Raw genomic sequence first — 24871 nt, 5'->3', positions numbered from 1 at the left:
GCCGGGCTTTCTCGACACCCCTCCCCGGCCCCCGCCCCCCGCCCCTTTTCCAGCAGGGCCGGGCTCCCTCCGGACACCCGCGTGGACTCAGGCGTCCCGTCTGGCCCGTTCGCCCCCGTTTCCCCCGCCAGCCCCAGCGCCCCCCTGCCCGGCCCCTGGATTCCCCGTTCCCGCCCCTGCGCCCCCCCATCCCCTCCCCGTGCGCCCCCCTCCCCGTGCGCCCCCTTCCCTGTGTGCCCCTCCCCGTGCGCCCCCCTCCCGTGTGCCCTCTTCCCTGTGTGCCCCTCCCCGTGCGCCCCCCTCCCCGTGCGCCCCCTTCCCTTGTGCCCCCCTCCCCCCCGTGCGCCCCCCCTCCCCGTGCGCGCCCCGCCTCTTGCGCCCCTGCCCCCGGGCGAGCGGCTGCCGCGGCGCGGGGAGGGGCGGGCGCTCGGCGACTCGTCCCCGGGGCCCCGCGCGGGCCAGGGCAGCAGGGGCGTGATGTCACGGCAGGGAGGGGGCGCGGGAGCCGCCGGGCCGGCGGGGAGGCGGGGGAGGTGTTTTCCAGCTTTAAAAAGGCAGGAGGCAGAGCGCGGCCCTGCGTCAGAGAGAGACTCAGAGGCTCCGAACTTGCCGGCGGAGTCGCCGCGCCAGATCCCAGCAGCAGGGCGCGGGCACCGGGGCGCGGGCAGGGCTCAGAGCCACCGTCCAGGTCCCAGGGCCGCGGCCGGGCCCCGCCACGCGCGCACACGCCCCTCGATGACTTTCCTCCGGGTCGCACGGCGCTGAGCCCGGGGCGAGGGCTGTCTTCCCGGAGACCCGACCCCGGCGGCGCGAGGCGCCCGCTCCTCCCGTGTCTCCGCCCGCCGCTCCGCTCCCCGCCGCCGCCGCGCGGATGCCAAGCACCAGCTTTCCAGTCCTTCCAAGTTTCCACTTGGCCCTGCGGCTGCGGTCTTCGGGAGCGGAGAAACTTTGGGGCCCGCGCCGCGCGCCGGCGGCACCATGAAGTCAGCGGAGGAAGGTAAGCCCCGCGCGGCCTCCGCCCCCGGACCCCTGCGCCCCCCACGGCCCGGGCCGCGCCCCCGACCCCGCCCCCGTCGCCCGCACTGAGGGTTCCCGGCCAGAGGATGAGGTCGGCCGGGTCTGTGCGCCCAGGGAGGGGCGCGGCGCGGACCGGGAACGGCGTCCCCCAGCTCCCGGCAGCCCGGTTCCGAGCGCGCCTTCTGCCAATAGGTGTCTCCTCTGCCCCAGCGCTGAGGGCGCGAGGCGAGGCCGCCGCGGGTCCCGCCGAGGAAGCGACTCGCAGGCCGGCGATTTGGGGACGGGCGAGGCTGGGCCGTCAGGACCGCAGAGGGCACGTGGGAGGGAGGAAGGGAGGCTTCCTTGGGAGTGAAGGATGCCCTGTGTCTTCCTGAGCGAGGCAGGGCCACCCTCTGGCGCCGAGAGCGCGGTTTGGGGGTTCTGCGCCCCCCACCCCCACCCCGAGCTCGTGGCGGCGTCTCCCTCGCGCCGCGCCCCCGAACTCCCCAGGGCCGAGCCCGTCACGCCGGCGCCTGGACCTGCAGGACCAAAAGATCCAACGCGCGGCCGCAGCACAGCCCCGAATTTAAGCCATTTTGAAATCCTATAGGCAGGAGTTCCAGCCAGAGAAGATGTTTCAGGCAAGTTTGAAAAAGGAACCGCCAAGTTTCGAGCTGCTTTTTTACAGTGAAAAAAAGATGGCACAGTGTAGGTCCCTGAAACCCGGTGTGGGGGGCGCTGAGACCCCCCTGCGGCGCAGCCTCACATTCCAGCCCCCCACCTTAGTCCGTCCCCGCCACACACCCCTGGCGATGCCAGGTGGGCTCCTGCAGGTGGCTTTGAAAATACCGTTGGAGAGGTGTGGGCGTGCGAGTTAGGGATTAGGGGTTGCAGATGCTAATGGAAATGGGAAGACGCTTTTCCAAATTCCTTACCAGCTCTGAAACATTTTATATAATTTATTTAAAGAGCGCCAGCACACCTGCCAACGTATGTATTTCGTAAGGGCAGACGTCCTTCCGAGCGCTGCCGCTTCCTGTGCGATCCTGGTAACTGCGGGGCTTGCTTGAGAACCGGGCTCCCCCAGCTCTGGAGAACTCGCTGGTCTTAGCAGAGCTGAGCACAGGGCCGTGAGCTGCACGGAGGGGGATCCATGTGGTCGGTGCCCTGACGCTTCACGGGACGGGAGGTAGACACCATTTCATCCCAATGTTAGAAAATGTTTACGTGTTTAAACTTCATGTCCCGTGTCAGTGTTTTACACAATGTGCTCTTGCTAGTAGCAGAGTTAAAATTCTTTTTTTGTTGGAGTTTCGGTTTTAAATCCTGGGACACGTACGCCGCAGTGTTTATCACTCCCTTTGGAAAGGCAGGTATTTCCAAGTTCAGATCTGTGTACCTGAAGAGCCGGTGGCCCACCAGTAGTAAGGAGCCCTTTTCTTTTACACAAGGAAAAAACACGACGGGGCAGTGGCTATTTTTCGTGTTTCCTACTGAAGAAAATAAGCTCGAAAAGGTCCCCGCTGCAAGGCAGTGCGCCGGGCAGTGACGCCCGACCGACATGGGTGTATTTTATGAGGGCTGCAGAACTGGGCCAGCCGGAAAGTGATCTAGTCCTTGATACACACAGGCCGGCGGCATGGGGACACGCGTGGTTTCCACACCGGCCATCGCCGAGACCACCGGGAAAAACTCTGAGTCCTTCTGAGTAGGCCCCACGAGGCCATGCCTGGCCCATCTGAGGACCTGGACGCCTCCCCTGCGTCCCTTGGGTTTCGGGACCATCCGGGTGGATGCTCATTCAGCGTCGTGGTTCCTGAAGGCCCCGGGCTTGCTTCCTCATGGAGAATGCGGAGAAGTACAGGCCTGTAGGTAGCCACCCAGTCAGAAGTCGCTCCAGACAGAATGCCCCACGGGCTGGGGCCAAACAAAGCTCACCCTGTTCTCTGCCACTTAACTTCACGGCGTTGTTTCCCAGCTCAGATTAGAAAATGGCAGGGCGCTGGCACCCCGCTTCATCACACCCAGCGGGGCCTCTGCCTCCGCAGACATCCCCAGCCTCTGGGAGGATGCGTCCAAGCTAAACACTTCCCATGGAGACACCCAGTGTCTGTGGAACGGGCAGCTTTGAATCTGGACCAATAGCTCTGAACCATTTGCGGGAAGGAAGCTCAGCACTGGGGCGGGGGCGAGGCGGGCTCCTAGGAGCAGCAGGGGAGCCGCCCCACCGACCCCTTCTCTGGGATGGAGACCAGTGCAGTCCTAGGACAGCGGCAGTGAGCCTCCATCCCTGCAGGGCCCGCGGCCTGGGGCCACCAGCAGGCGGGACAGTTTAGCAAAAAGTTTTAGTCTAAACAGATGATAAGGGCTGTCATTTGTGTATAACTTTATGGTGGGGGCAAAAAGGTGGCTGGAGTTTTAAAAACAATGTACAGGCCGGGCGCCACAGGCCGGGCGCCGCGGCTCATGCCTGTAATCCCAGCACTTTGGGAGGCCAAGGCAAGCGGATCACGAGGTCAAGAGATCGAGACCATCCTGGTCAACATGGTGAAACTCCGTCTCTACTAAAACTACAAAAATTAGCTGAGAGTGGTGGCGGGTGCCTGTAGTCCCAGCTACTCTGGAGGCTGAGGCAGGAGAATCGCTTGAACTCGGGAGGCGGAGGTTGCAGTGAGCAGGGGTTGCACCACTGCACTCCAGCTTGGGTGACAGAGCGAGACTCCGTCTCAAACAAACAAAAACCTGTACAATGAAAAGAGAATGAAACGTCGTGGCTTCTCAACAGAAAACAGAACTTCCACTTGCCCAAGGTCAGCAAAAACAGCAAAACTAAAACAAAACAACGCTCCAACATCCATCCCAAAGTCAAAAGTATTATTAGAAACTAAATCAGACCACACGGAACGATGGCTTATCACTGGAGAACACCAGCCAGTGAAAGGGTCGCGGGAGAAGCCCGGGGACGACCCTGGGACTGGGGGTTTCTCGCCTCTGGAAAAGGCAGTGCCCGCGGGGCAGGCCAGAGGGAGCACTCCGAGGAGCTTTGGTGTTGCCAACCTTGACACGCGCACCCCTCCGCCCGGGCCGACTCCCCTCCGCCCTCAGACTCCCACCATCCTCCTGCTATTCCAGATGTCGGGTGTATGTGGAGCCGAGACCCGGGGGGAAGTTAGGACACGCGGCGGGAGAGGCAGGCCCAGGGCGGCCCTCAGTTAAGCAGCCCCGCTTTCCGGATCCCCGCCGCGCACAGGCTTCGGGCCGCCTAGGGTGGGACCCGAACCCGCCTTCCCGCCCCGCTCAAGGAGGTCATCTTTGGAGGTGCCCCTAGAAGGACCGGCGGGTTCCCCGCGGGGCGGGGGCGCGCAGGGAGGGTGTTTGGAGGCTGGGGACTCGCAGGAGAGGCCGGTGGGTGCCGGGACCCCGCAGGGGGTTGCAGGCCGAGGGGCACGCCACGAACCCAGTGGGAATCCCTGCGCTTCCCGTCGGGCTGAAATCGGGGTTCCCAGCGTTGGCGGCCTCGGGCTGGGACCTCCGCACTCCCGGGGCTCCGCAGGGCGCGCACGTGGCGCTCTGGGGTCACCGGTGCAGCCGCTTTCCCAGGGAGGCCCCGATGGAAAACTTCTTTAAAATAAACTAAAAAAAATTCGGTTGCCCTGGGCACAGCCTTAGGGACCTGGTGCCGCTCGTGCCCCGGGGGCGGAGCCGTGGGGTCCCGACGTCCCTACCCCGGGTCCGGAGGAGCCTGCGCCAGGCCGGGACCCCCAGGGCACACGAGGCCGGGGGGCCCCTGGGGTCGCGCGCGCGCGAGGGGGCGGGGGCGGGGGGGACGCGAGCCCTCGGCCTGCGCTGGGCCCGGAGAGTTTATTTAAAACTCGGAAGCCGGCGGCCGCGAGCCGGTTGTTTATGTAAACCCGGAAACGCCCCGGGGGGCGGGGGCGGGGCGGGGACGGGGGAGGGGCGGGGGTCACGTTACGCGGAGGACGCGCGGGCAGCGCCGGGAGGACCTAACCCCGGGCGGCCGCGACCCCGGCCCCGGCCCGACCCGCCATGACGGGGCTGGAGGACCAGGAGTTCGACTTCGAGTTCCTCTTCGAGTTTAACCATCGCGACGAGGGCGCCGCCGCGGCCGCCCCAGGTGGGTCCGTCCCGGAGGGCGCAGGGGGCGCGGGGCCGGGTCGGGGTTTGGGGGCGCCCAGGCCCCCTCCGCGTCCTCGTCGCTCCCCCGGGACCCCAGGAGTCCCCGGCGCGTCCGGGGCAGAGGCGCCTACGGCGGGGGGCGCTGCAGTGCGGGGCGTCCTGGGCTCGGACGCGGTTCCTCCGAGCGCTCGCGGCGGGGTCCTGGGGGAGAGCGCGGCCCGGACACGGGCGTGGACAAGGTGGTCCCGGACAGAGGATCGGTGGCGCTGCCAGAAGCGGAGAAGCGCCCCAGCTCCCCCAGACACCCTTTCCCCGTCCCCCCGACCTCCGCCCCAGCCCCCCTCCCCCCGACCTCCCCCTCCCCCCGACCTCCCCCTCAGCCATCCTCCTCCTCCCTCCCCCGAGCCATCCTCCTCCTCCCTCCCCCGAGCCATCCTCCCCACCCCCCCACCTGCCTCCGCCACCTTCCCTTGGCCTCCTCCCCGCAGTCACCCTCCTCCCCCGCCCCCGCCGTCTCCCCACGCCCCGCAGTCCCCCTTAAGCCTCCAGCTTTCAAGTTTACCTGGAGCTACCATGACCCCAGCCTTTTCTTTCATTTTCTCTTCTCTGTGTCAGAAATAAGGGTTCCAGGTAAACCACGAATAACTCCCCACTCCCCAAGAGCAGCGAGTGAGTGGGGTGGGCACCCCCAGGCCTGGGCCCCTCTCCCGCTGCCCGGGCTCTCTTCTGTCCAGGTCACCCCAGGCTGGTCACCGTCCGCCCCTGTCTGCGCCCATTCTCAAGGCCTCGTGTCTGCCCTCCCCGCGCGGGGGTGAAGCCGGAGGAGCTTGGCAAGGAGGGACCTCCGAGTCTGTAATGAGGGTCATATTTTCCGTGTCATTCACTCTCTTTTTAAAAGTTCAACGTCTTGATCATTTTTTGAAAATAACCGCTCCAACCAAACCCGTGCTGCCTGGGGTTCATGACCCGCCGCTCCCCAAATGTCTTCCCTGCCTGGGCCTGGGTTCTAGGTCTTTGGGGTCAGTGGGAGCCAAGGCAGATGAGGGTGAGAGAGACCCGCCGGAGGCCCTTCCCACCCGGGCTGCCTGTGGCCCTGGCGCTGCCTTCCAGAGCTGGTTCCAGTCCTCCTGGGCTTGAGCCAGGGCATTTCAGCAGAAGTTTTCTACCTGGGTGTACCATGTGAGAGTGTCGCCCCACTCCCGACCTCTCTTTATGGGGTGAAAGTCGGTCCCACGAGAGTGTGGCCACCAGGGTGGCCCCTCTGGGATCTGTTGGGGTGGAGGCCCCCATGCCTGTGCAGTCATCGGGGGTCGGGTGGGACCTCCCAGTACACCCCCGGTCGTTCACAGTGTGAATCACTGACCGTGGGCCTGCGACAGGCACAGTGCAGCCAGAACCCAGGCCCTACACCCCAGTCAGAGGCCCAGGGGGCCTGCAGGCCGAAGATTTCACTGCTTTGTCTCCTTGAAGAAGCACAGGGGGGTAGTTATCCCCATGGAGCTGGGTCTGCCCGGCCTCCCAGGCCTTCAGGGTGGGCTGTGCCACACTGGGCACTGTATCTGGCTTGGCAGGTGCTCAGTGCACCCCCAGTGACAAGGGCCACTTCCGTGCCTCCGTGCACACGTGACTGCGCAACAGCAGCCGCAGGGGAAGGGCACCGCCGGTGGCATCCTCCTGTGACTGCACAGGTAACTCCAGACTTACCCGGGAAGACGCACAGGAGGCCAGTCTCTGCCCCTCGAGGCCTAGTCTCATGAGGACGCCACAGTTTGTACACCATTTTGAGGGGGGTGGGCTTCTTGATGGCATCGGATATGGGGACCCTGGTGAACTTGGGGTCCCTCCTGACCCGGAAGCAGGTGGCCTCCTTCCAGGTGGGTTCAGGACACAGTCCTCCCGGGCACCCACTGAGCTCATTCCCCCAAAACACTCCTTGAGCAGAACGAGTGAAGCCGTGAACCTCACCCTCGCCGGCACCCTTCGCCCTCCGGAGCTGTGCCCTTCCCTGGGAGCCCCGCAGAACTGGGCTGCTGGCTCTCCAGGCTGCTTGTGAAACCTCTCTGCTGGGTCCTTGCCCCTCCCAAGACCACCGTGGTTTTGGGCTTCAGCAGTGGGGGCTCCGAGCAGGAGGGGCCACAGCTGAGAAGAGCCCCTTCCTGCTTTTACGGTGTCAAGAAGTTTATAGGAAAGGTTCTTCATGTATCACATACGTTACGTGTACATATTATGTTTTCCTGTGAGACACCCGTGCTGTTTTCTCCTTTCTTTTTATTACCATTATTACTGCATTTTGATGATTAATTATTCAATGATGTTAATTATTTATATCACATCGTTAAACAATTACATTGACCCCCCAGCCTTTGACGGGTGATAGAAACTACTTCACGTTGTTTCTGGGATGAGCCTGGATATAAATGAATAAATAAATAAGTCTGAGATCAATTGCAAAGCAAGGCAAACTGGGTTTTATAGATTAGACTAAGCACAGAAAGTCAGGCTTTGTTGTAAAGGACGTGGCGAGCCCTGAGCCCAGGAGGCAGTCTGTCAGCCGGATCCCCTGAGAAGGGGCTGTACGTCCTGGCAGAGCTGAGGTCAGTGTACCAGGGTAGGGGGCTGCAGCCGCAGGGTGGCTGTGTGTGGCCGGGAGTCTGGCCCACACCGCTGTGGCCCCCACCCCTTCCATCTTGCTGGACTTAGGTCCAGGCTGCGGGCACAGGTCCCACGTCTTCATGGGGTGCTTTGAGGGAGGGGCTGCGTCTTGTTCTTTAGTTCGAAAGTGCTCAGCAGGTGCAAAGAATAGATACTCAGTAACCATTTGTTGGGACAATGGAAAGAAAATATTGTAAATAATTTCCTAGGCGGGATGGGAGTGGCGTTTGGGCTTCCAGGGTCTGCCTTCTGGCTGTGTCCACCCAGGAGCAGGCCCCGGGCTTCTCTCTGCAGAGAGGAGGCCCCGCTCCCTTCTGGGGCTCAGGAAATAGCTGCTTCGCTGTCAGCTGGGAGGCGGGCGTGCCCTGCTTCCCGCCCCAGGGCTCCTGTTTTCTAAGTTATTTTGGCCAGCCTGGCTGCTGCCGGCACTGTCGCCGTGGCAACTCGGAGGAAATTGGCCAAGGCCTCTGTTTGGGCTGGAGCCTCCCTGGCAGTCGGGGCCACGCTCCGAACCTCTGTGTACCCGGGTCTGCTGCTGGCCTGTGCCCACTGCTGGGGCATTTAATGGTTCACTTGTGGAAAGGCAACATCTTACGCAGAAATGAAGCTTTGGAAGACTTTTATTCTCAAGTCCATTTTCACCAAATAGGGTTTCTCTTCCCCAAGTGGGCCTGGGGTGCCCGTGGCTGGTCAGGGGCTGCAGCAGGAAACCCGTGGCAGAGACGCCTGGTGAGCAGAGAGGTCCCAGGGGAGAGCTGAATTAGGAATGCGCTGTTGTTCAAGTTCAGTGTTTTAGGAAAGCGTTCCTGCTGTTCCAGAGGTGTTTCCGTGGAGGGTGGAGTTATCTGGCAGATTGGAATATTTCAGTTCTGTGTCGTGTTTTTCAAAGGAAGATCTCAGCTAGCCATGAACAACTTGGATATTTTTTAATTCCTTGAAAACAGAATTCAAAAAGGATGCTTTAAAATGATGTGTGCGTCCGACCAGGGGGAATATTCCAGTACCTCTGAGGAACGATGTCCCACGTTGGGCCCTGGGCTGGATGAAGGACCCTTATTAAGGCATTGGCGTGCTTATTTATGGAACATTAAATACCGTTTGTTTGCGCTGTGACGAGGCCATCCTATTTGCCTTTGTAAATCTTTCGCGCTGGCAGATTGTTGGGGGAACGGCGTCTGGGAAGCTGTTGCTGTCTGTCATGCCGCGGGCCTGACCACATCCTGGTGCCACTGTGAGGCAGCTAAGCACGTTGCTTCCAACAGCAAGGTCTTGGCGTGGATCGCCCTGCTTCGTTTTGTTTTGTTTCCAGTACATTCACAGTTGTCATCTGGCCTCACCCACAGCAGACTCCGTGGCTGTCTGGAGAGGTGACAGCAGTGCCTGGGGGTCGACCTGCGGTTCAGCCCCAGCAAGTGCTGAAGGGGATGTTCCTTAAAATGAAAAATAACGTCGTCTGTGACGGCCGCCTCTCAGAGTTTGTGAAAGATGAGAGATCTGGCTGTGGCCAGAGTTGGTGATTCTTGTCAGCAGTGCCAGCCTGATGCGCAAGGCGGAGGCGTGGCTGTCCTACCCTGCGCACAGCGAGTGAGGGAGTGGCCGTCTGGGAACTGCCTGTCGTGAGGGGCAGGTGCCCTGGGGCTCAGCAGGGCGGGGTCTGCAAAGTTAGAATGCTGCCCACCCGTAGGGAGCCCTGACCAGAAGTATTTCATGTATTAATTTAATGTCATGCACCGATACAGTTTTTTGTCGTTGTTCAGAAACAAGAAAGGTGTGTGGTTCTGAAGTGAATTATTTCTCGGAGTGAGACAGATTGCTTTCAACAGCTCTGACGTGGAACTTGCTGATGCCAGTGGGACTGGGCCGGCCTGAGAGCCGGGTGCTCCCCGCGTGGCCGTCCGTCCTACCACCCCCAAACCACCTGTGTGTCATGGGGCACCTGATGGCTGAGCAAGCTGGTGAGGATCAGGGGACTCAAAAGTGGGGAGATGGCGCTTTCAGCAGAGGGGCCGCACCATTACCTTCCGTTAAGGGATTTTGGATGTGCTGTCTGTGATCATCGCTTAGAATCCAGCTGTCTCCCTGCTCACCTGCACTGTAATTTAATGAACCCTCCTTGGCAAAGAGCCAGGCCCTCCAACACGGCAGCCAGGGAGTGGAGTCACCGAGCTCTGCGGTGGCGTCTGGCGTGACATGAATCAGCCCAAGCACCTCAGAATCGTCAAGAAAGTTACTGGGAATATTTTCCTTTCATGTAAATATGATCCCTTTGAATAGTTAAATAACTCATATTTGAATACGGTTTAGGTGGGTCATGAAACCAAATTCACTGGGAGCTGGGAGGGAGGGGCTCACAGCCAGGACGGTGGACCCCGGTGTGTGGGGCTTGGCCTCTGGGGGCAGCTTGACCCCACACCTTGCTCTTCTTCTAGGAAGAACAAGGGAACTTTATCCACTACCCGCCCTCCAAGGACCTGGGCGAGGGACCCTAATGAAATTCAGGCATTTGAGCTTTCGTTTTGTCATTTGTTTGATCAGGGAAAACGCATGCTTAGGTGAGCCCTTTTTGTTTTTTAATAAAAACTTTATGGTGTTTCTTTGCCTCATTGAATCAGGTTTTATTGCAATACTTTAGTTTAAATAAAGGCCCTCTGGTGCCCCAGGCGTCCGTGGGCCTCTGCATGCACTTCCTGCTCTGGCTGCGGGCGGAGTCTCCTCCTCTTCCTCACTTCCCCTCGCCCGGGGCCCCGTCACATAAACGTCAAGGGCTACAGCCCCAGAGGACTTGCACACAGAGACCTGTGAGGTCCGCCTCCCCTTTCCTGCCCTGTTTCATCTAGAACCTTCCGGTGATCTGGCTCTAGTACCCCGTGTGGCCCAGCTCTGGGCTCCGTCACTGGCTAGGCACCCAGTTCAGGGCTGAGTCCTGTGGGAGGGTGGTGGGGAGGCCCCAAGACTTGCTCTGTTAATTGCTAGGATCTTAAAAAATTCTTCAGAATTACCTTCCTACCAGCAAATGGTAGTTCAACTGTGGGATCAGCTGTCTTGGAAATAAATAGTCTTTTGATTGGGAAACAGGAAGTATAGGAATCTGTACATTAATCAATTGCAGTTAAGCCCCCTTTGAGGTCTGGACAGTGAGGGGAAGTGTGTGGAGCAGGTGGGGCCTGAAGAGCCAGTTGAAGGCCATGGATGTCTCCGAGAGGAAGTCGGGGTGTGGGAGGGAGGCTGGGCCCCCCATGATTGGATCCATGCCGCCCTCATGTTCCCTCAGTTCCGCTCCTGTGCTTTCAGGTCTCCTGGAGTTGATGACTGGTTTGAGACGGAAGCTCATTCCTAACGGAATGTTATGTTTCTGCTCTAACAGGTGAGAGGGCTTCTAGACAAATAAGCAGGCCCAGCAGTAACTGTGGGTGCGAGTTCTTGTGCCGGTGTATACAATGTGGCATTTTTGGCTAAGGAATATTTTTCGGACAACTTTTGGTGAGAATGCAGAGTAGTGAACAGGTGGCTCGGTGTGGCGCCTCAACGGGAACCCCTCAGGAGCCGCAGGCCTGCGCTCGACAAAACCCCCCTTGTTGGTCCCCCCTCTGCCTTCTGTCCACCGTTGGACTGCGTCCCTGTGCTTCCCTGGAGACCCCCAGCCGCAGAGCCGGCCATGGTGCCGTGGGTCTTCTGCACCGCTACGCGCTGGGCAGACGTCAGGGCTGGCCTGGCACGGGCACCCAGGCGTGTGGGGTGCCAGGCACAGGGGGACCTGCCTGTGTGGCCTGTTGTCCAGTAGGTCTGATGCAGCCGGCTCAGGGGCTTTGCACGGGCCGCGGAGGGGCCACCATGACGCCCAGGCGGAGCTCTCAGAGGGCTACAGCTTGCCCGGCCAGAGCCCTCCAGGTATCACCAGCAGATCCGAGGACTTCAAATTCTCCTCGGAAACCTCACCTTCTCCAGGAAGCTGCTTTCCAGGCTCATTTTTAGAAAGATGGTCGCTGAAGTTTTAGCGTTGGAGCCTGGTGTTTGCCTGAAGTGTCCAGTGAGCATGGAGCTTGGGGGCGGGGGGCACAGTGGATGCCAGTGAACGTGGGTGGTCAGTCCCAGAGCTGGCGTCTCGCAGCTGGGGCAGATCCTGGGGATGGTGTGTGTGTCCTGAACAGAGACCAGGCTGGATGCTGGAACTGGCATCAGGATGCCCAGCTCCAGCTGCACCCCAGTCCCCGCCTGTGGCTCTGGGGAAAGAAAGACCTCCTTATTGATTTATTGATTTGACAGGGTCTTGCTGTGTCGCCCAGGCTGGAGTGCAGGCTGGAGTGAACTCAGCTCACTGCAACCTCTGCCTCCCAGGCTCAAGCGATCCTGCTGCCTCAGCCTCCCAAGTAGCTGGGACTACAGGCGTGCACCACCATGCCTGGCTACTTGTATTTTTTGTGGAGATAGGGTTTCATCATGTTGCCCAGATTGGTCTCGAACTTCTGACCTCAGCTCCGCCCGCCTCGGCCTCCCAAAGTGCTGGGATTGCAGGTGTGAGCCACTGCACCTGGCCACCTCCTTGATTTATTGACCATTCCTGTTCTCTCTCCAGTGCAGGAGACTGCGTGGCTCCCATCCTCTTGAGGGCATTTCTTAACGATGGGGAAGGTGGGACTGGGGCCTGGCTAGCACCATCTCCAAGGCGCTCAGCCTCAGCGAAGGGGCCCTTCCCATACGAAGACGTCCTGAGCAGGTCTCAGCTCCCACCCCTGAGAGCTTCTGGTTGCACCTGTGAGGTGTGGCTCCGTCGCAGTTCTGTCTCTTTCTCTTTGTTACGGCTCTGCCCCCCGAGTGTCTGGAATTTCCAGAAAGCAGCTGTGACTCCTGGGATGGGGGCAATGGTGTGTCCTCTTACCAGGCCGCCGTGCCATGCTTCCCACCTACCTGGGGCACTAGAACCATTTCTGTTAGTGAATATGGTGGGTTTGTATTGGTCTTTTGAGACCCTAGATTTTATTGGCATTTATATTTGTTGGTTTCTGAACCACGACTTAGCGGAAAGACAGCACTGTCCTTGAATAAAATATCTTCCAGCCAGTGCAGTTGCACCAAGAGATGAATATAGAATTCCCATGTGCTTGTTTGTATTATTTAGAGGCCAGGGAATACCCACCTCTAGGCATGTAATCATGAGGTTCCAAGATGTCTTAAAAAGTCTTTTCAAATCAGAAATCCAGAAGCATGTCTTTCCTGTTGAAATTACTGATTTCCCTAATGATGATTTTAAAAAATATTTTATTGCGTGTAATTAACACAGTGATTCTTAGAACTAGCTGTGTACCAGAATCTTCTGTTTTGTTCTAAAAGATGGATTCATAGGATATGAGCCAGTATCAGAATCTCCATGAGGGGGATTTCAGAGTCCGTGTTTTCATCCAATCCTTGAGGAGTTTTCTTTGTAGCTGGTGATTAGGGCACCTTGACAGTGATATGCCTGTTAAAATCTGTTTACATATGTAGGTCCTTAGATCTAAAACACATCCACCATCCATCCATCATCAAACCATTATTCCTTCATTCCCTATCCATCCATCCATCATTCATCCATCCATCATCATCCGTCCGTCATCCATCCATTATTCCTCCACTCCTTATCCATCCATCCATCATCATCCATCCATTATCAAACCATTATTCCTCCATTCCCTATCCATCCATCCATCATCAAACCATTATTCCTCCATTCCCTATCCATCCATCCATTATCATCCATCCATCATCCATCTATCCATCATCATCCATCCATCATCAAACCATTATTCCTCCATTCCCTACCCATCCATTCATCATCCATCTCTATCCATTATTCCTCCATTCCCTATCCATCCATCCATCGTCCATCCATCCATCCATCATCCATCCATTATTCCTCCATTCCCTATCCATCCACCCATCATCATCCATTATTCCTCCATTCCCTATCCATCCATCCATCATCCATCCATCATCCATCCATTATTCCTTCATTCCCTATCCATCCATCCATCCATCATCATCCATCCATCTTCCATCCATTATTCCTCCATTCCCTATCCATCCATCCATCGTCCATCCATCATCATCCATCCATTATTCCTCCATTCCCTATCCATCCATCCATCCATCCATTGTCCATCCATCATCATCCATCCATCATCCATTATTCCATTCCCTATCCATCCATACATCATCATCCATCCATCATCCATCTATCCATCATCATCCATCCATTATTCCATTCCCTATCCATCCATCCATCATCATCCATCCATCATCCATCTATCCCTCATCATCCATCCATCATCAAACCATTATTCCTCCATTCCCTATCCATCCATCATCATCCATCCATCTACCCATCATCCATCATCATTCATCCATCATCAAACCATTATTCCTCCATTCCCTATCCATCCATCATCCATCTATCCATTATCATCTATCCATTATTCCTCCATTCCCTATACATCCATCCATCATCATCCATCCATTATTCCTCTATTCCCTATCCATCTATCCATTCATCCGTCATCATCCATCTATCATCCATCCATTATTCCTCCATTCCCTATCCATCCATCCATCGTCCATCCATCTATCATGGTCCATTATTCCTCCATTCCCTATCCATCCATCCATCATCATCCATCCATTATTCCTCCATTCCCTATCCATCCATCCATTCATCCATCATCATCCATCCATCATCCATCCATTATTCCTCCATTCCCTATCCATCCACCCATCGTCCATCTATCATTGTCCATCCATTATTCCTCCATTCCCTATCCATCCATCCATCATCATCCATCCATCATCCATCTATCCATCATCATCCATCCATCATCAAACCATTATTCCTTCATTCCCTATCCATCCATCCATCCATCATCCATCTATCCATCATCATCCATCCATTATTCCTCCATTCCCTATCCATCCATCCATCATCATCCATCATCCATCCATTATTCCTCCATTCCCTATCCATCCATCCATCGTCCATCCATCATCATCTATCCATCATCCATCCATTATTCCTCCATTCCCTATCCCTCCATCCATTATTCCTCCATTCCCTATCCATCCATCGTCCATCCGTCATCAAACCATTATTCTTCCATTCCCTATCCATCCATCCATCATCCATCTGTCTATCATCATCCATCCATCATCCATCCATTCATCCACCCACCCATAATCCATCTCTTTATCCCTCATTCCTCCCTTGTTTGTCCATCACCATCCATCCATCCACCTACCCTCCATCTACCCATCATCCCCTCACCCCCCCGTCCATCATGATCCATCCATCAGTTTCTTTACCTGTCTATCCATCATCCATTGTCCACCCACCCACCAACCATCCATCCATTAAACAAACTGAACACATTTTATGTGCCAGGCACAGTCTTTGGCTCTGAAAACAGCAGTGAGCAGAATAGACTAAGGTGTCCAGATGTTCTGTCTTCATGGAACTTAGGTTTCTGTTTGTCAAAGAGATGGCGGTGTGGGATGAATGAGTAAAAACATGCTGTTAGATTGTGATACATATTTAGGAGAAAAAATAAACTAGAGAAGGATGGCCCACGTGTGGAGTTTGGGGTTTAAATGAAGATGGGGTGGTTGGGGAAGGTGGTTTTTGAATGAAGAGTGGAACCCGTGAGGACCCGGCTGCCTCTCTCTGGGAAGGACGTTCAGGGGCTTGTGCTGCTGTTGGGGGAGGAGGGGAGGTGGGCAGCAAGGGGCTCACGGGGACCTTGTTGGCTGGGTGGGACTGGGGCTGTCACTCCGAGTTGCCCGGAGCTGTCCAGCAGCGTGGTCTCAGGGACGTTTGCTGAGGCCCGCTCCTTGGGGTCTGTTGGTCGAGGCCGGGGGCTGCCGGCCGGCACTGGGTTCATGGGTTTCTGCTTTGTGATGCCCAGCCCCCTCATGCCACCATCTGCTTCTTTTTCTCTCTAGAACACTATGGCTATGCGTCCTCCAATGTCAGCCCTGCCCTGCCGCTCCCCACAGCGCACTCCACCCTGCCGGCCCCGTGCCACAACCTTCAGACCTCCACACCGGGCATCATCCCGCCGGCGGATCACCCCTCGGGGTACGGAGCAGCTTTGGACGGTGGGCCCGCGGGCTACTTCCTCTCCTCTGGCCACACCAGGCCTGATGGGGCCCCTGCCCTGGAGAGTCCTCGCATCGAGATAACCTCGTGCTTGGGCCTGTACCACAACAACAACCAGTTTTTCCACGATGTGGAGGTGGAAGACGTCCTCCCCAGCTCCAAACGGTCCCCCTCCACGGCCACGCTGAGTCTGCCCAGCCTGGAGGCCTACAGAGACCCCTCGTGCCTGAGCCCGGCCAGCAGCCTGTCCTCCCGCAGCTGCAACTCGGAGGCCTCCTCCTACGAGTCCAACTACTCGTACCCGTACGCGTCCCCCCAGACGTCGCCATGGCAGTCTCCCTGCGTGTCTCCCAAGACCACGGACCCCGAGGAGGGCTTTCCCCGCGGGCTGGGGGCTTGCACACTGCTGGGTTCCCCGCGGCACTCCCCCTCCACCTCGCCCCGCGCCAGCGTCACTGAGGAGAGCTGGCTGGGTGCCCGCTCCTCCAGGCCCGCGTCCCCGTGCAACAAGAGGAAGTACAGCCTCAACGGCCGGCAGCCGCCCTACTCACCCCACCACTCGCCCACGCCATCCCCGCACGGCTCCCCGCGGGTCAGCGTGACCGACGACTCGTGGTTGGGCAACACCACCCAGTACACCAGCTCGGCCATCGTGGCCGCCATCAACGCGCTGACCACTGACAGCAGCCTGGACCTGGGTGATGGCGTCCCTGTCAAGTCCCGCAAGACCACCCTGGAGCAGCCGCCCTCAGTGGCGCTCAAGGTGGAGCCCGTCGGGGAGGATCTGGGCAGCCCCCCGCCCCCAGCCGACTTCGCGCCCGAAGACTTCTCCTCTTTCCAGCACATCAGGAAGGGCGGCTTCTGCGACCAGTACCTGGCGGTGCCTCAGCACCCTTACCAGTGGGCGAAGCCCAAGCCCCTGTCCCCTACGTCCTACATGAGGTGAGCCGGCGGCGCGGGGCGGCCGTGTCTGGGGAGAGTCAGGGCCTGGGTGGGCAGGTGGGCTCCTCGTGGAGCTGGGAGGCAGAGTCTGTCCCCATGTCTACCTCCTCATGCAGACTTTCCCCTGTGCGCCTCGCCTGTGCCTCCGTCTGCGCGTTTCCCATCTGAAGTCTCCAGATCCTCTCTGGCCCTGCTGATGGCCTCGTGTCCGCTCAGTCTGCAAACACCCATTTCAAAGAGGGTGGCCCTGCTGGCGGTCAGAGCTTCCACATGGGAATTCCGGGAGACGCCATCCGCCCCTAAGGAGGGCTCACACAGGCGCAGTTTCTTCCTCGGGGAATTGCACGTGCCTGGCCCCCCGCGGTGGTTGCCTGCTGCTCCTGCTTCCTCCCTTGCTGTAATTGCCTTCCCTGCCTCCGGTGCAGATGGGACCGCAGCTCAGCAGTGCCCCAGAGCACCCAGCCCGCCACGCTTTGGAACAGCACGGCCTCCTGCTCCCCGGAGACGCCGGCTGTGGCATCAGGCTGGGGGAGCTCACGCGCCTTCCTTCTTTGGGTCCCAGGTTGTTGGTTTTTCTTTTTAACGGTGTGAGGGGCTGCTGGAATTCCGCTGGGTCCACTTAACCAGCCTGGTGTTTTTATCTCTAACGAAACAGCTTTCCCAGCAGGTGGGCTGCGAGTGGCCCCTGAGAGTGCTTTCTGTTCCGGGATTTTTATCTGAGGCATGAAAACGTCCGCACAGGAGGTCGAGGGCAGTGTGCCCCATGGCCTGTGGCGTCAGGGCTGCCGCTATGTGCTCAGGAAGAGGCGTTTGCCACGCGCAGCCTGGGGTATTCCAGGCTGGGTGTTTTCCTGTTTTTGTTTTGTTTTTTTTTTTGTTGTCCCTCCCCACCCCCCCCCACTCCTTTTTTATTAGCGAGCACTCAGGAGGCGAGACCGGGCAGAGGGGAGGGCAGGTGCAGCCCCCATGCCTGCAGGATGAGGAAGGCAGGCAGTGAGAGTGCTCTGGGAGGTTCCGTCTCTGCTCTGCGGTCTCAGGGCCCGCTTCAGCCACGGCTGGAGCGTGCCTGGACAGAATTAGAGCTGCAAGCAGTAACGCGCCTCCAGGCTGGGAACGAACCCACCCAAACCTCTGAAGGCTTGTGGCAAAGAGACGGTGTTAGAGCTGACAGTTCTTTGAGCAGCCCCATGGCTGGCGTGATACTTAGAATCGTCCTCAGCTGAGGTTTCAAGAGAAAGCAAGGATTACTCCTGATTTTTCTTGACTTGCAGTGGGCGCATTTATTTATGTTTCTATCCCAACTTCTGTTTTTAATACATTAAGATTTAAAAGGCTGGCGTATTCTAGGTGATCACAGCGAGCCTGTGTCAGGACCTGGATTGTATTTACAATAAAAATCCCATCCAGTTGGAGGCATTGGAAAAATTTAAGAACTGTTTTTACCTGCTGTACTGTCACTGTAATTGTTTAAGTAAAAGTACAAGCGTCGTGGCACTGACTCTCCAGCCCACAGTCATGTACAATGTGCTTCATGGTCTCCAGGCTTAGGGACGGTGACAAAGTCGTCCATCACCGCGGAACTTGACTGAACTGGTGAGATAAGGGAAGAGTGATGTCATTGAGGTGTAACTGGGACTCGGCGTGAGGAGTGTCATAATGCAGTTGTGAACCTTTGGGTGAATCCCGCATGTTCGTTTCCTGGGGCTGCCTGACAAGGTCCCGCAGACCGGTGGCCTTCATAGCGGGAAGGTTTTCTCGCAGGGTCCTAAGATTGGAAGCCCAGATCAGGGGCTGTTCTTTTGGAGGCTGTGAGGGAGCATCTGCCCGGCCTGTCTCCCTGGCTTGGAGGCGCCGTCTTCTCCCCATGACTCCTCATCTCTCCGTCCACGTGCATGTCTGTGTCCAGATGTCCCCTTTCGTGAGGACACTGGTCCTGCTGGGTTGGGGCCACCCTGGTGACCTCATTTGAACTTGATTGCTCTGTAAAGACCCTCTCTCCAGACACAGTCCCACGCTGGGCAGACTCCATTATGTGAGTTTGTGGGGAGCACCGTTCGGCCCTAGCCCTGGTCTGACTGTCCCAGTAAAAATGGCAGGCAGCCTTTGAAAGCGCAAGCTCCTCCTGGTTCCTTCTCCGTCTCCTGGGTGGCGAGGTGTCCGCAGGGATGTCGTGTGCTGGCAGGCACAGCCCCTCCTGCCTGCCTTGTACCTGTGTTCGGTGTGGAGGTTGGAAAGCATGGGTGGCTGTTTTTTTTCCTCTGCTAGGGAGTTTCAGCAAGAATTCCATGGCCACGTGACCCTGTTCGCTTTATCTCCTGGCTGCAGAGCGCCTGGTTAGGTGTGATGCCCGTAACATTTCTGAGCGCTGACACAAACAAAGCTCGGTAAATATGTCCCAAACTCGCTCCCGGGGTTTTCAGTTAACCTTTTCCCACTGTTCTGGTTCCACATCAAAATATGTTTCCTGGTTCCTTGTGCCCTGTTTCCAAGTGACCTCGTCAGCGGGTGCCCCGGGGCAGTGGAAGCCACGGCAGAGATGAAATGTTAGTTTTTTACCGGCGAGCTGGAGGGGCCAGACTTCCTTCCCCAGGAATGCCTCTCCGTTGGTCACATGCAGCAGCCCCGGCAGGCGTGGAAAACGTCACCAGGATCTCGGGCTGCACAACTAGAAAGCTGTATTTTTAATTATCTCCGAAGTTTGGGATGGAGAATGTACAACATGCCCATCTTCTCCCCGCCGTGATACAGAACTGCTGCTCTGTTAATCCTGTCCTTATGCCAGAAGAAGCTTTCTAGTGGAAAGTGTGCTGTGTGCATCCTTCCCGGGGACCTTCTAGGACTGTTGTCCTTTGAGGCCGTTTGTTGCTTGTTCAGCACGTGTGGCCTCCGGTCCTATGCAGAGCCTCTGAGAGGTCCACAGTGGTCAAAGAATGATACTGAATTCTTGCTGCAATTGAAGCCTTGATAATGTTTGTGAAGTTAGGAAGAGTAGGTGATAGACCTTTGATAGTTTTAGAGTTTGGAGCTATTTTAGAGCTCAGCGGAATGATGTGTCTATTGTCAAAGCTTGGGGGGACTGGCACAGGAATCACAGGCCACCTGCCATACCCCCTAAAAATTAGAATCTTAAGCTGTGAATTCTGACATCAGAAAGGAGTGGTTTTCTTCCCACCTTGCTTCTTTCCAGGGGTAATGACCGTGATCATAGCAAGTGGCCTCCCAGGGCACGTTTCCGCGTGCTGTTGAGGGTTCAACAGGAGGCGTTGCGGGGCTGCGTCTGGACGAGGCCAGGGTGACAGTGCACGTTGAACGCTGTGCGGGTTATTTATAAATAGTGGTTCTCAGATGGTGGCTTTTAAAGATTTCATATTGACCTACAGGAACTAAAGTCTACGTGATTGCTTCCTCATTCCTTCATCGTTCGGCCTCCTCCACCTGGGCGCCTGCCACAGGCCATGTGCATCCATGTCCAGGTCTGTCTGTGCCGACATCATCCGCTCGTTGGGCATCAGCCTCTGGAAAGTGTTCCTGTCAGTGTCTCCACGTGTCTCACTGTCCACACCCAGACAGTCTCTGGAGTTGCCTTCGTAGAGGCAAGGTTGTAGGGGAATTGGAAAGGCAGAGATATTTTGACTGAATTTGATGGTAACTTTAACAGCACAATTCTCGAATTCAATTTCTTTTTATTTTATTTATTTATTTATTTTTTGAGACGGAGTCTCGCTCTGTCACCCAGACTGGAGTGCAGTGGCGCAATCTCGGCTCACTGCAAGCTTTGCCTCCTGGGTTCATGCCATTCTCCTGACTCAGCCTCCGGAGTAGCTGGGCCTACAGGCGCCCACCACCGCGCCTGGCTAATTTTTTGTATTTTTAGTAGAGATGGGGTTTCACCGTGTTAGCCAGGATGGTCTTGATCTCCTGACCTCGTGATACACCCGCCTCGGCCTCCCAAAGTGCTGGGATTACAGGCATGAGCCACCGCGCCCAGCCCTTGAATTCAATCTCTACACATGAAACATTGCCTCTTAGAACTGAATGTTTAAGAAGAATTTCTAAGGGGCGAGATAAAGAAAAAGAATTTCTAAGGGGCGAGATAAAGAAAAAGAATTTCTAAGGGGCGAGATAAAGAAAAAGCATTTCTAAGGGGCGAGATGGGCTAATGAACAATGTTTAAGTACTTAAAGTCTGCTTGGTTTCAATGATCAGAAATAGCTGCCAGGTTGGTGCAATAATGTATATTCAAATCTCTTGGCCGGGCGCAGTGGCTCACGCATGTAATCCCAGCACTTTGGGAGGCTGAGGCAGGTGGATCATCTGAGGTCAGGAGTTCAAGACCAGCCTGGCCAAATTGGCGAAACCCCATCTCTACTAAAAGTACACAAATTAGCTGGGCGTGGTGGCAGGCGCCTGTAATCCCAGCTACTCAGAAGGCTGAGGCAGGCGAATCATTTGAACCCAGGAGGCGGAGGTTGCAGTGAGCTGAGGTCGTGCCAGTGCACTCCAGCCTGGGCGAGAGGAGCGAGACTCCGTCTGAAAACAAACAAACAAACAAAAAAACCTGTTTATTTCAGACATGAAGTTTTGGGCTGCAATATTGAAGATTTTAGCAATATCAGTCACTTTTCTGCTATGCATACTATTAGTTTCGAAAGGTCTGAGAAAACTTTCACTCTCTTGCGTTTCATAAGTTATCTGAAAGTTTCACAGTTTATCACAATTTGGAATAAGATCAGATAACCCCTAGCGCAGTAACAGGTGGAGTCTGTCTTCTCTTTCACAGACACGAGTCCTCTGCCAGGCTCAGGAGCGATTCCTACTGCATTTGAATGCCCTTTGCTCTTGTGGCTCTGGTATCTGAGGGGTTCGGGCCCCGGCAGTGTTGGGAGAACAGTGCAGGCTTTCGAGGGCTCCCAGGCCCTGTAGTGGGGCCGTCTCTGGGCTCTGGTGCTGAACTGTCCAGACCTCCATGTCCCCGGGCGCTGGTGGGCCCTTTGGGGTGATGGTGAACATATCTCTAAGGCATTGTACCGAACCCCACCATAGCAGGACATGTAAGGTGGTGGCTGTGGGGTCTTCCCTGAGCTTTCCGCTGCCATCACCTCCTGGGAAGACGGTTAGCAAAGAAGCCGAGGGTGTCGAGTCACCCCATGGTTTGTAAAACGCTGGCATGGGCTGGAACGGCTCAGGACTGACTTCCACTGCATCTCCCTGTAAGCCCCTCCCTTTCTGGGGAGGGAAGTCCCCCCCACAACCCACAGCCAGCCTCGAAGCCACGTCGCCCTGGCTCTGGTTCCTGCTACGCCTTGCTGGGGAGTCCCCCCCACAACCTGTCCTGCTGTTTTCTGCTGTTTCGGGAGCTAGACAGGCCTCAGCTGGCCTCCTGGCTCCCAGCATGCATGTCAGGCCCTGGGGAGTCTCCAGTCCCTCCTATGGGTACTGGGCTGGGCTGGCTCTGAAGGGTCTTGAAGAACGTGGCCATGTGCCTCCCTGGCATTCACAGTGGTGGCTCTGGAGCTTGCATTTGGCTGAGCAGGCCAGCAGGTGACTTGCGCAAGCCAGACGGTCCCCAGGAAGCCCTCAGCTGCGGTGGGAGTTGGGAGACGAGCTGTGGCAGGAGACGGGCTGTGGCGGGAGACAGGCTGTGGTGGGAGATGGGAGATGGGCTATGGCGGGAGATGGGCTGTGGCGGGAGATGGGAGATGGGCTGTGACGGGAGATGGGAGATGGGCTGTGGCGGGAGATGGGCTGTGGCGGGAGATGGGCTGTGGTGGGAGATGGGAGATGGGCTATACTGGGAGATGGGCTGTGGTGGGAGATGGGCTGTGGTGGGAGATGGGCTGTGGCAGGAGATGGGCTGTGGCAGGAGATGGGCTGTGGTGGGAGATGGGAGATGGGCTGTGGTGGGAGATGGGCTGTGGCGGGAGATGGGAGATGGGCTGTGGCGGGAGATGGGAGATGGGCTGTGGCGGGAGATGGGAGATGGCTGGGCCTGTCCTCTGTGGTGCTATGGATGCGTCCTATTCAGGAGCTGCCTACCCAGTTTCATTGCGATGTTGGAATCCGCCCTTGGTCCCTTCTGCCGTGGGGTGGGGGGAGCCCCCAGCACCCTGCCTTCTTCCTCCCCTTCCTGTGGGTCTGCAGGGCTCGGGGTGTTGATGGAGACTGTGGGCGTTGGGGGAGCCAGCAGTTTCGTTGTGTGATGGCGGGAAGAATCCGCGTGCTGCCCCACCATGCCTTGCGACGCTCTGCGTTGGGGAGCTGTCGGGCCACAGTCAGGCGCTTAACGGCCACCCGACCGTGGACATGGCTGAGGCCACTTGCCCAGGGCCGCCCAGTCACCACCAACAGAACTGAACTCTGCCATGATGAGCAGACCCCACAGCCTGCACCCCAGACTCCACCCGTGCTGGGACCCTGACTCCCAGGAGACCTGGCAAGCTCAGCCCTCTTGTCACGAGGCCTGTACTGGGTGGGGGCAGGTGTCATGGGGACCCTCGGCCTGGACTGGCCTTCTGCTCTCGTCACCAAGATGTGGAGCCTTCTGGGGTCAGAGCCCAGTCGAGGGGCTTTACGCAGCCCGTGGTGTCCTTGGAGCCGCAGCTCCCTGGAGAAGGCACTGCGTCTGTCTCTCCGCGGGTGAGAGGCTCAGAGTTAAGAAGATCATGCCTCCTGATTGCACGAGCACCCTGGTCTTGGCTCATTTGCTCTTTTTTTTTTTTTTTTTTTTTTTTTGAGACGGAGTCTTGCTTTGTCGCCCAGGCTGGAGTGCAGTGGTGCGATCTCGGCTCACTGCAAGCTCCGCCTCCCGGGTTCACGCCATTCTCCCGCCTCAGCCTCTCCGAGTAGCTGGGACTACAGGCGCCCGCCACCACGCCCGGCTAACTTTTTTTGTATTTTTAGTAGAGACGGGGTTTCACCGTGGTCTCGATCTCCTGACCTCGGGATCCGCCCACCTCGGCCTCCCGAAGTGCTGGGATTACAAGCGTGAGCCACCGTGCCCGGCCGCATTTGCTCCTTCTTGAGCCACTTCGGTAGCATTTGGCAGCCCACGGCTTTCTCCCTGCGTTGTTTAGTTTGTTTCTGCTGTTACAGAGTTCACAGCTGACACTTGGAGGGCGGGGTTTGCAACACCAGTTTCTGATGGGAAGGACTGGTGTGAGGGTGCGAGGAGGCTGCAGAAGCCGAGGGCCTGTGCGTTCTCCCAGGTGTGTGTGGAAGGGCTGGGGCATCTTCTCCCTGGTCCTTCTCAGTGTTACTCTGTCCATGTCTGTTGTCAGCCATGAGGAGGAGAAGGCGCTCTGTTCCTGGAAAGGATAAAACAACGTGGCTTTTTGCTCAGATTTTTTTTTTTTTTTGAGCCAGGGTCTTGCTCTGTTGTTCAGGCTGGAGTGCAGGGTGTCATCACAGCTCACTGCAGCCTTGACCTCCTGGGCTCGGGTGACCCTCCCACCTCAGCCTGCCGAGTAGCTGGGACCACAGACGTACGGCACCACACCTGGCTAATTGTTTATGTTTTGTAGAGACAGAGTCTTGCCATGTTGTGCAGGGCTGGTCTGGAACTCCTGGCCTGAAGCAATCCTCCCGACTTGTCCTCTCAAAGTGCTGGGATTGCAGGCGTGAGCCAGAGTTTTAAAGTCAGATCACTGAGATCTGAAACGTTGCCCCATCTCACCGAACACTGAGTGCCCGGGAGCCACCTTAGGAGGGTCGGCACCTGCCTGGTTGGCTCAGATGCCCCCGTGGAGACAGCATGGGGGCGGCAGGGAGCTGGAAACCTTTACAGGTTCCCAATTTTGAGATTTCCTAAGCTGCCTATGGCCCAGCTGGGAGGAAGTATCTGGTCCTGATGTGCGTCGGTGACCCTGTGGTCTCTACAAAACAGGATTTGCTCCTGCGCCAACGTTGGCTTCTGAGCAGCGAGAAAGGTGGGCCTGGTGGTGGGTACTCTGGCAGCCGGGACCTACAGGGACTTCCTGCCTCGGGATTAAACCTGAGTCGAGAGTTGGAAGACAATAGTTATTCACA

The 24871-nt window shown here is 57.2% G+C and overlaps 1 protein-coding gene across 4 annotated transcripts in view; it reads left to right on the top strand.

Annotated features, from left to right (window-relative positions):
- The first annotated feature begins 492 nt into the window (after positions 1 to 492).
- Positions 493 to 24871, top strand: part of NFATC1 (nuclear factor of activated T cells 1) — a 129042-nt gene continuing 104663 nt past the window's right edge. For 2 of the 4 annotated variants that reach the window (XM_055295824.2, XM_055295806.2), the window contains exons 1-2: positions 493 to 997; positions 15748 to 16846. In XM_055295824.2, coding sequence (XP_055151799.2) covers positions 979 to 997; positions 15748 to 16846 — 1118 coding nt within the window. In that variant the 5' untranslated portion in view covers positions 493 to 978. Of the gene's footprint in view, positions 998 to 4944; positions 5132 to 15747; positions 16847 to 24871 lie in introns of those variants that run through there. The other 2 variants (XM_055295815.2, XM_055295796.2) reach the window with 1 other exon arrangement.

Source organism: Symphalangus syndactylus, chromosome 1 (assembly GCF_028878055.3).
Source record: "Symphalangus syndactylus isolate Jambi chromosome 1, NHGRI_mSymSyn1-v2.1_pri, whole genome shotgun sequence".
Lineage (NCBI taxonomy): Eukaryota > Metazoa > Chordata > Mammalia > Primates > Hylobatidae > Symphalangus > Symphalangus syndactylus.
The sequence above is the reverse complement of the archived record's forward strand: the minus strand, read 5'-3'. Positions and strand labels throughout refer to the sequence as shown.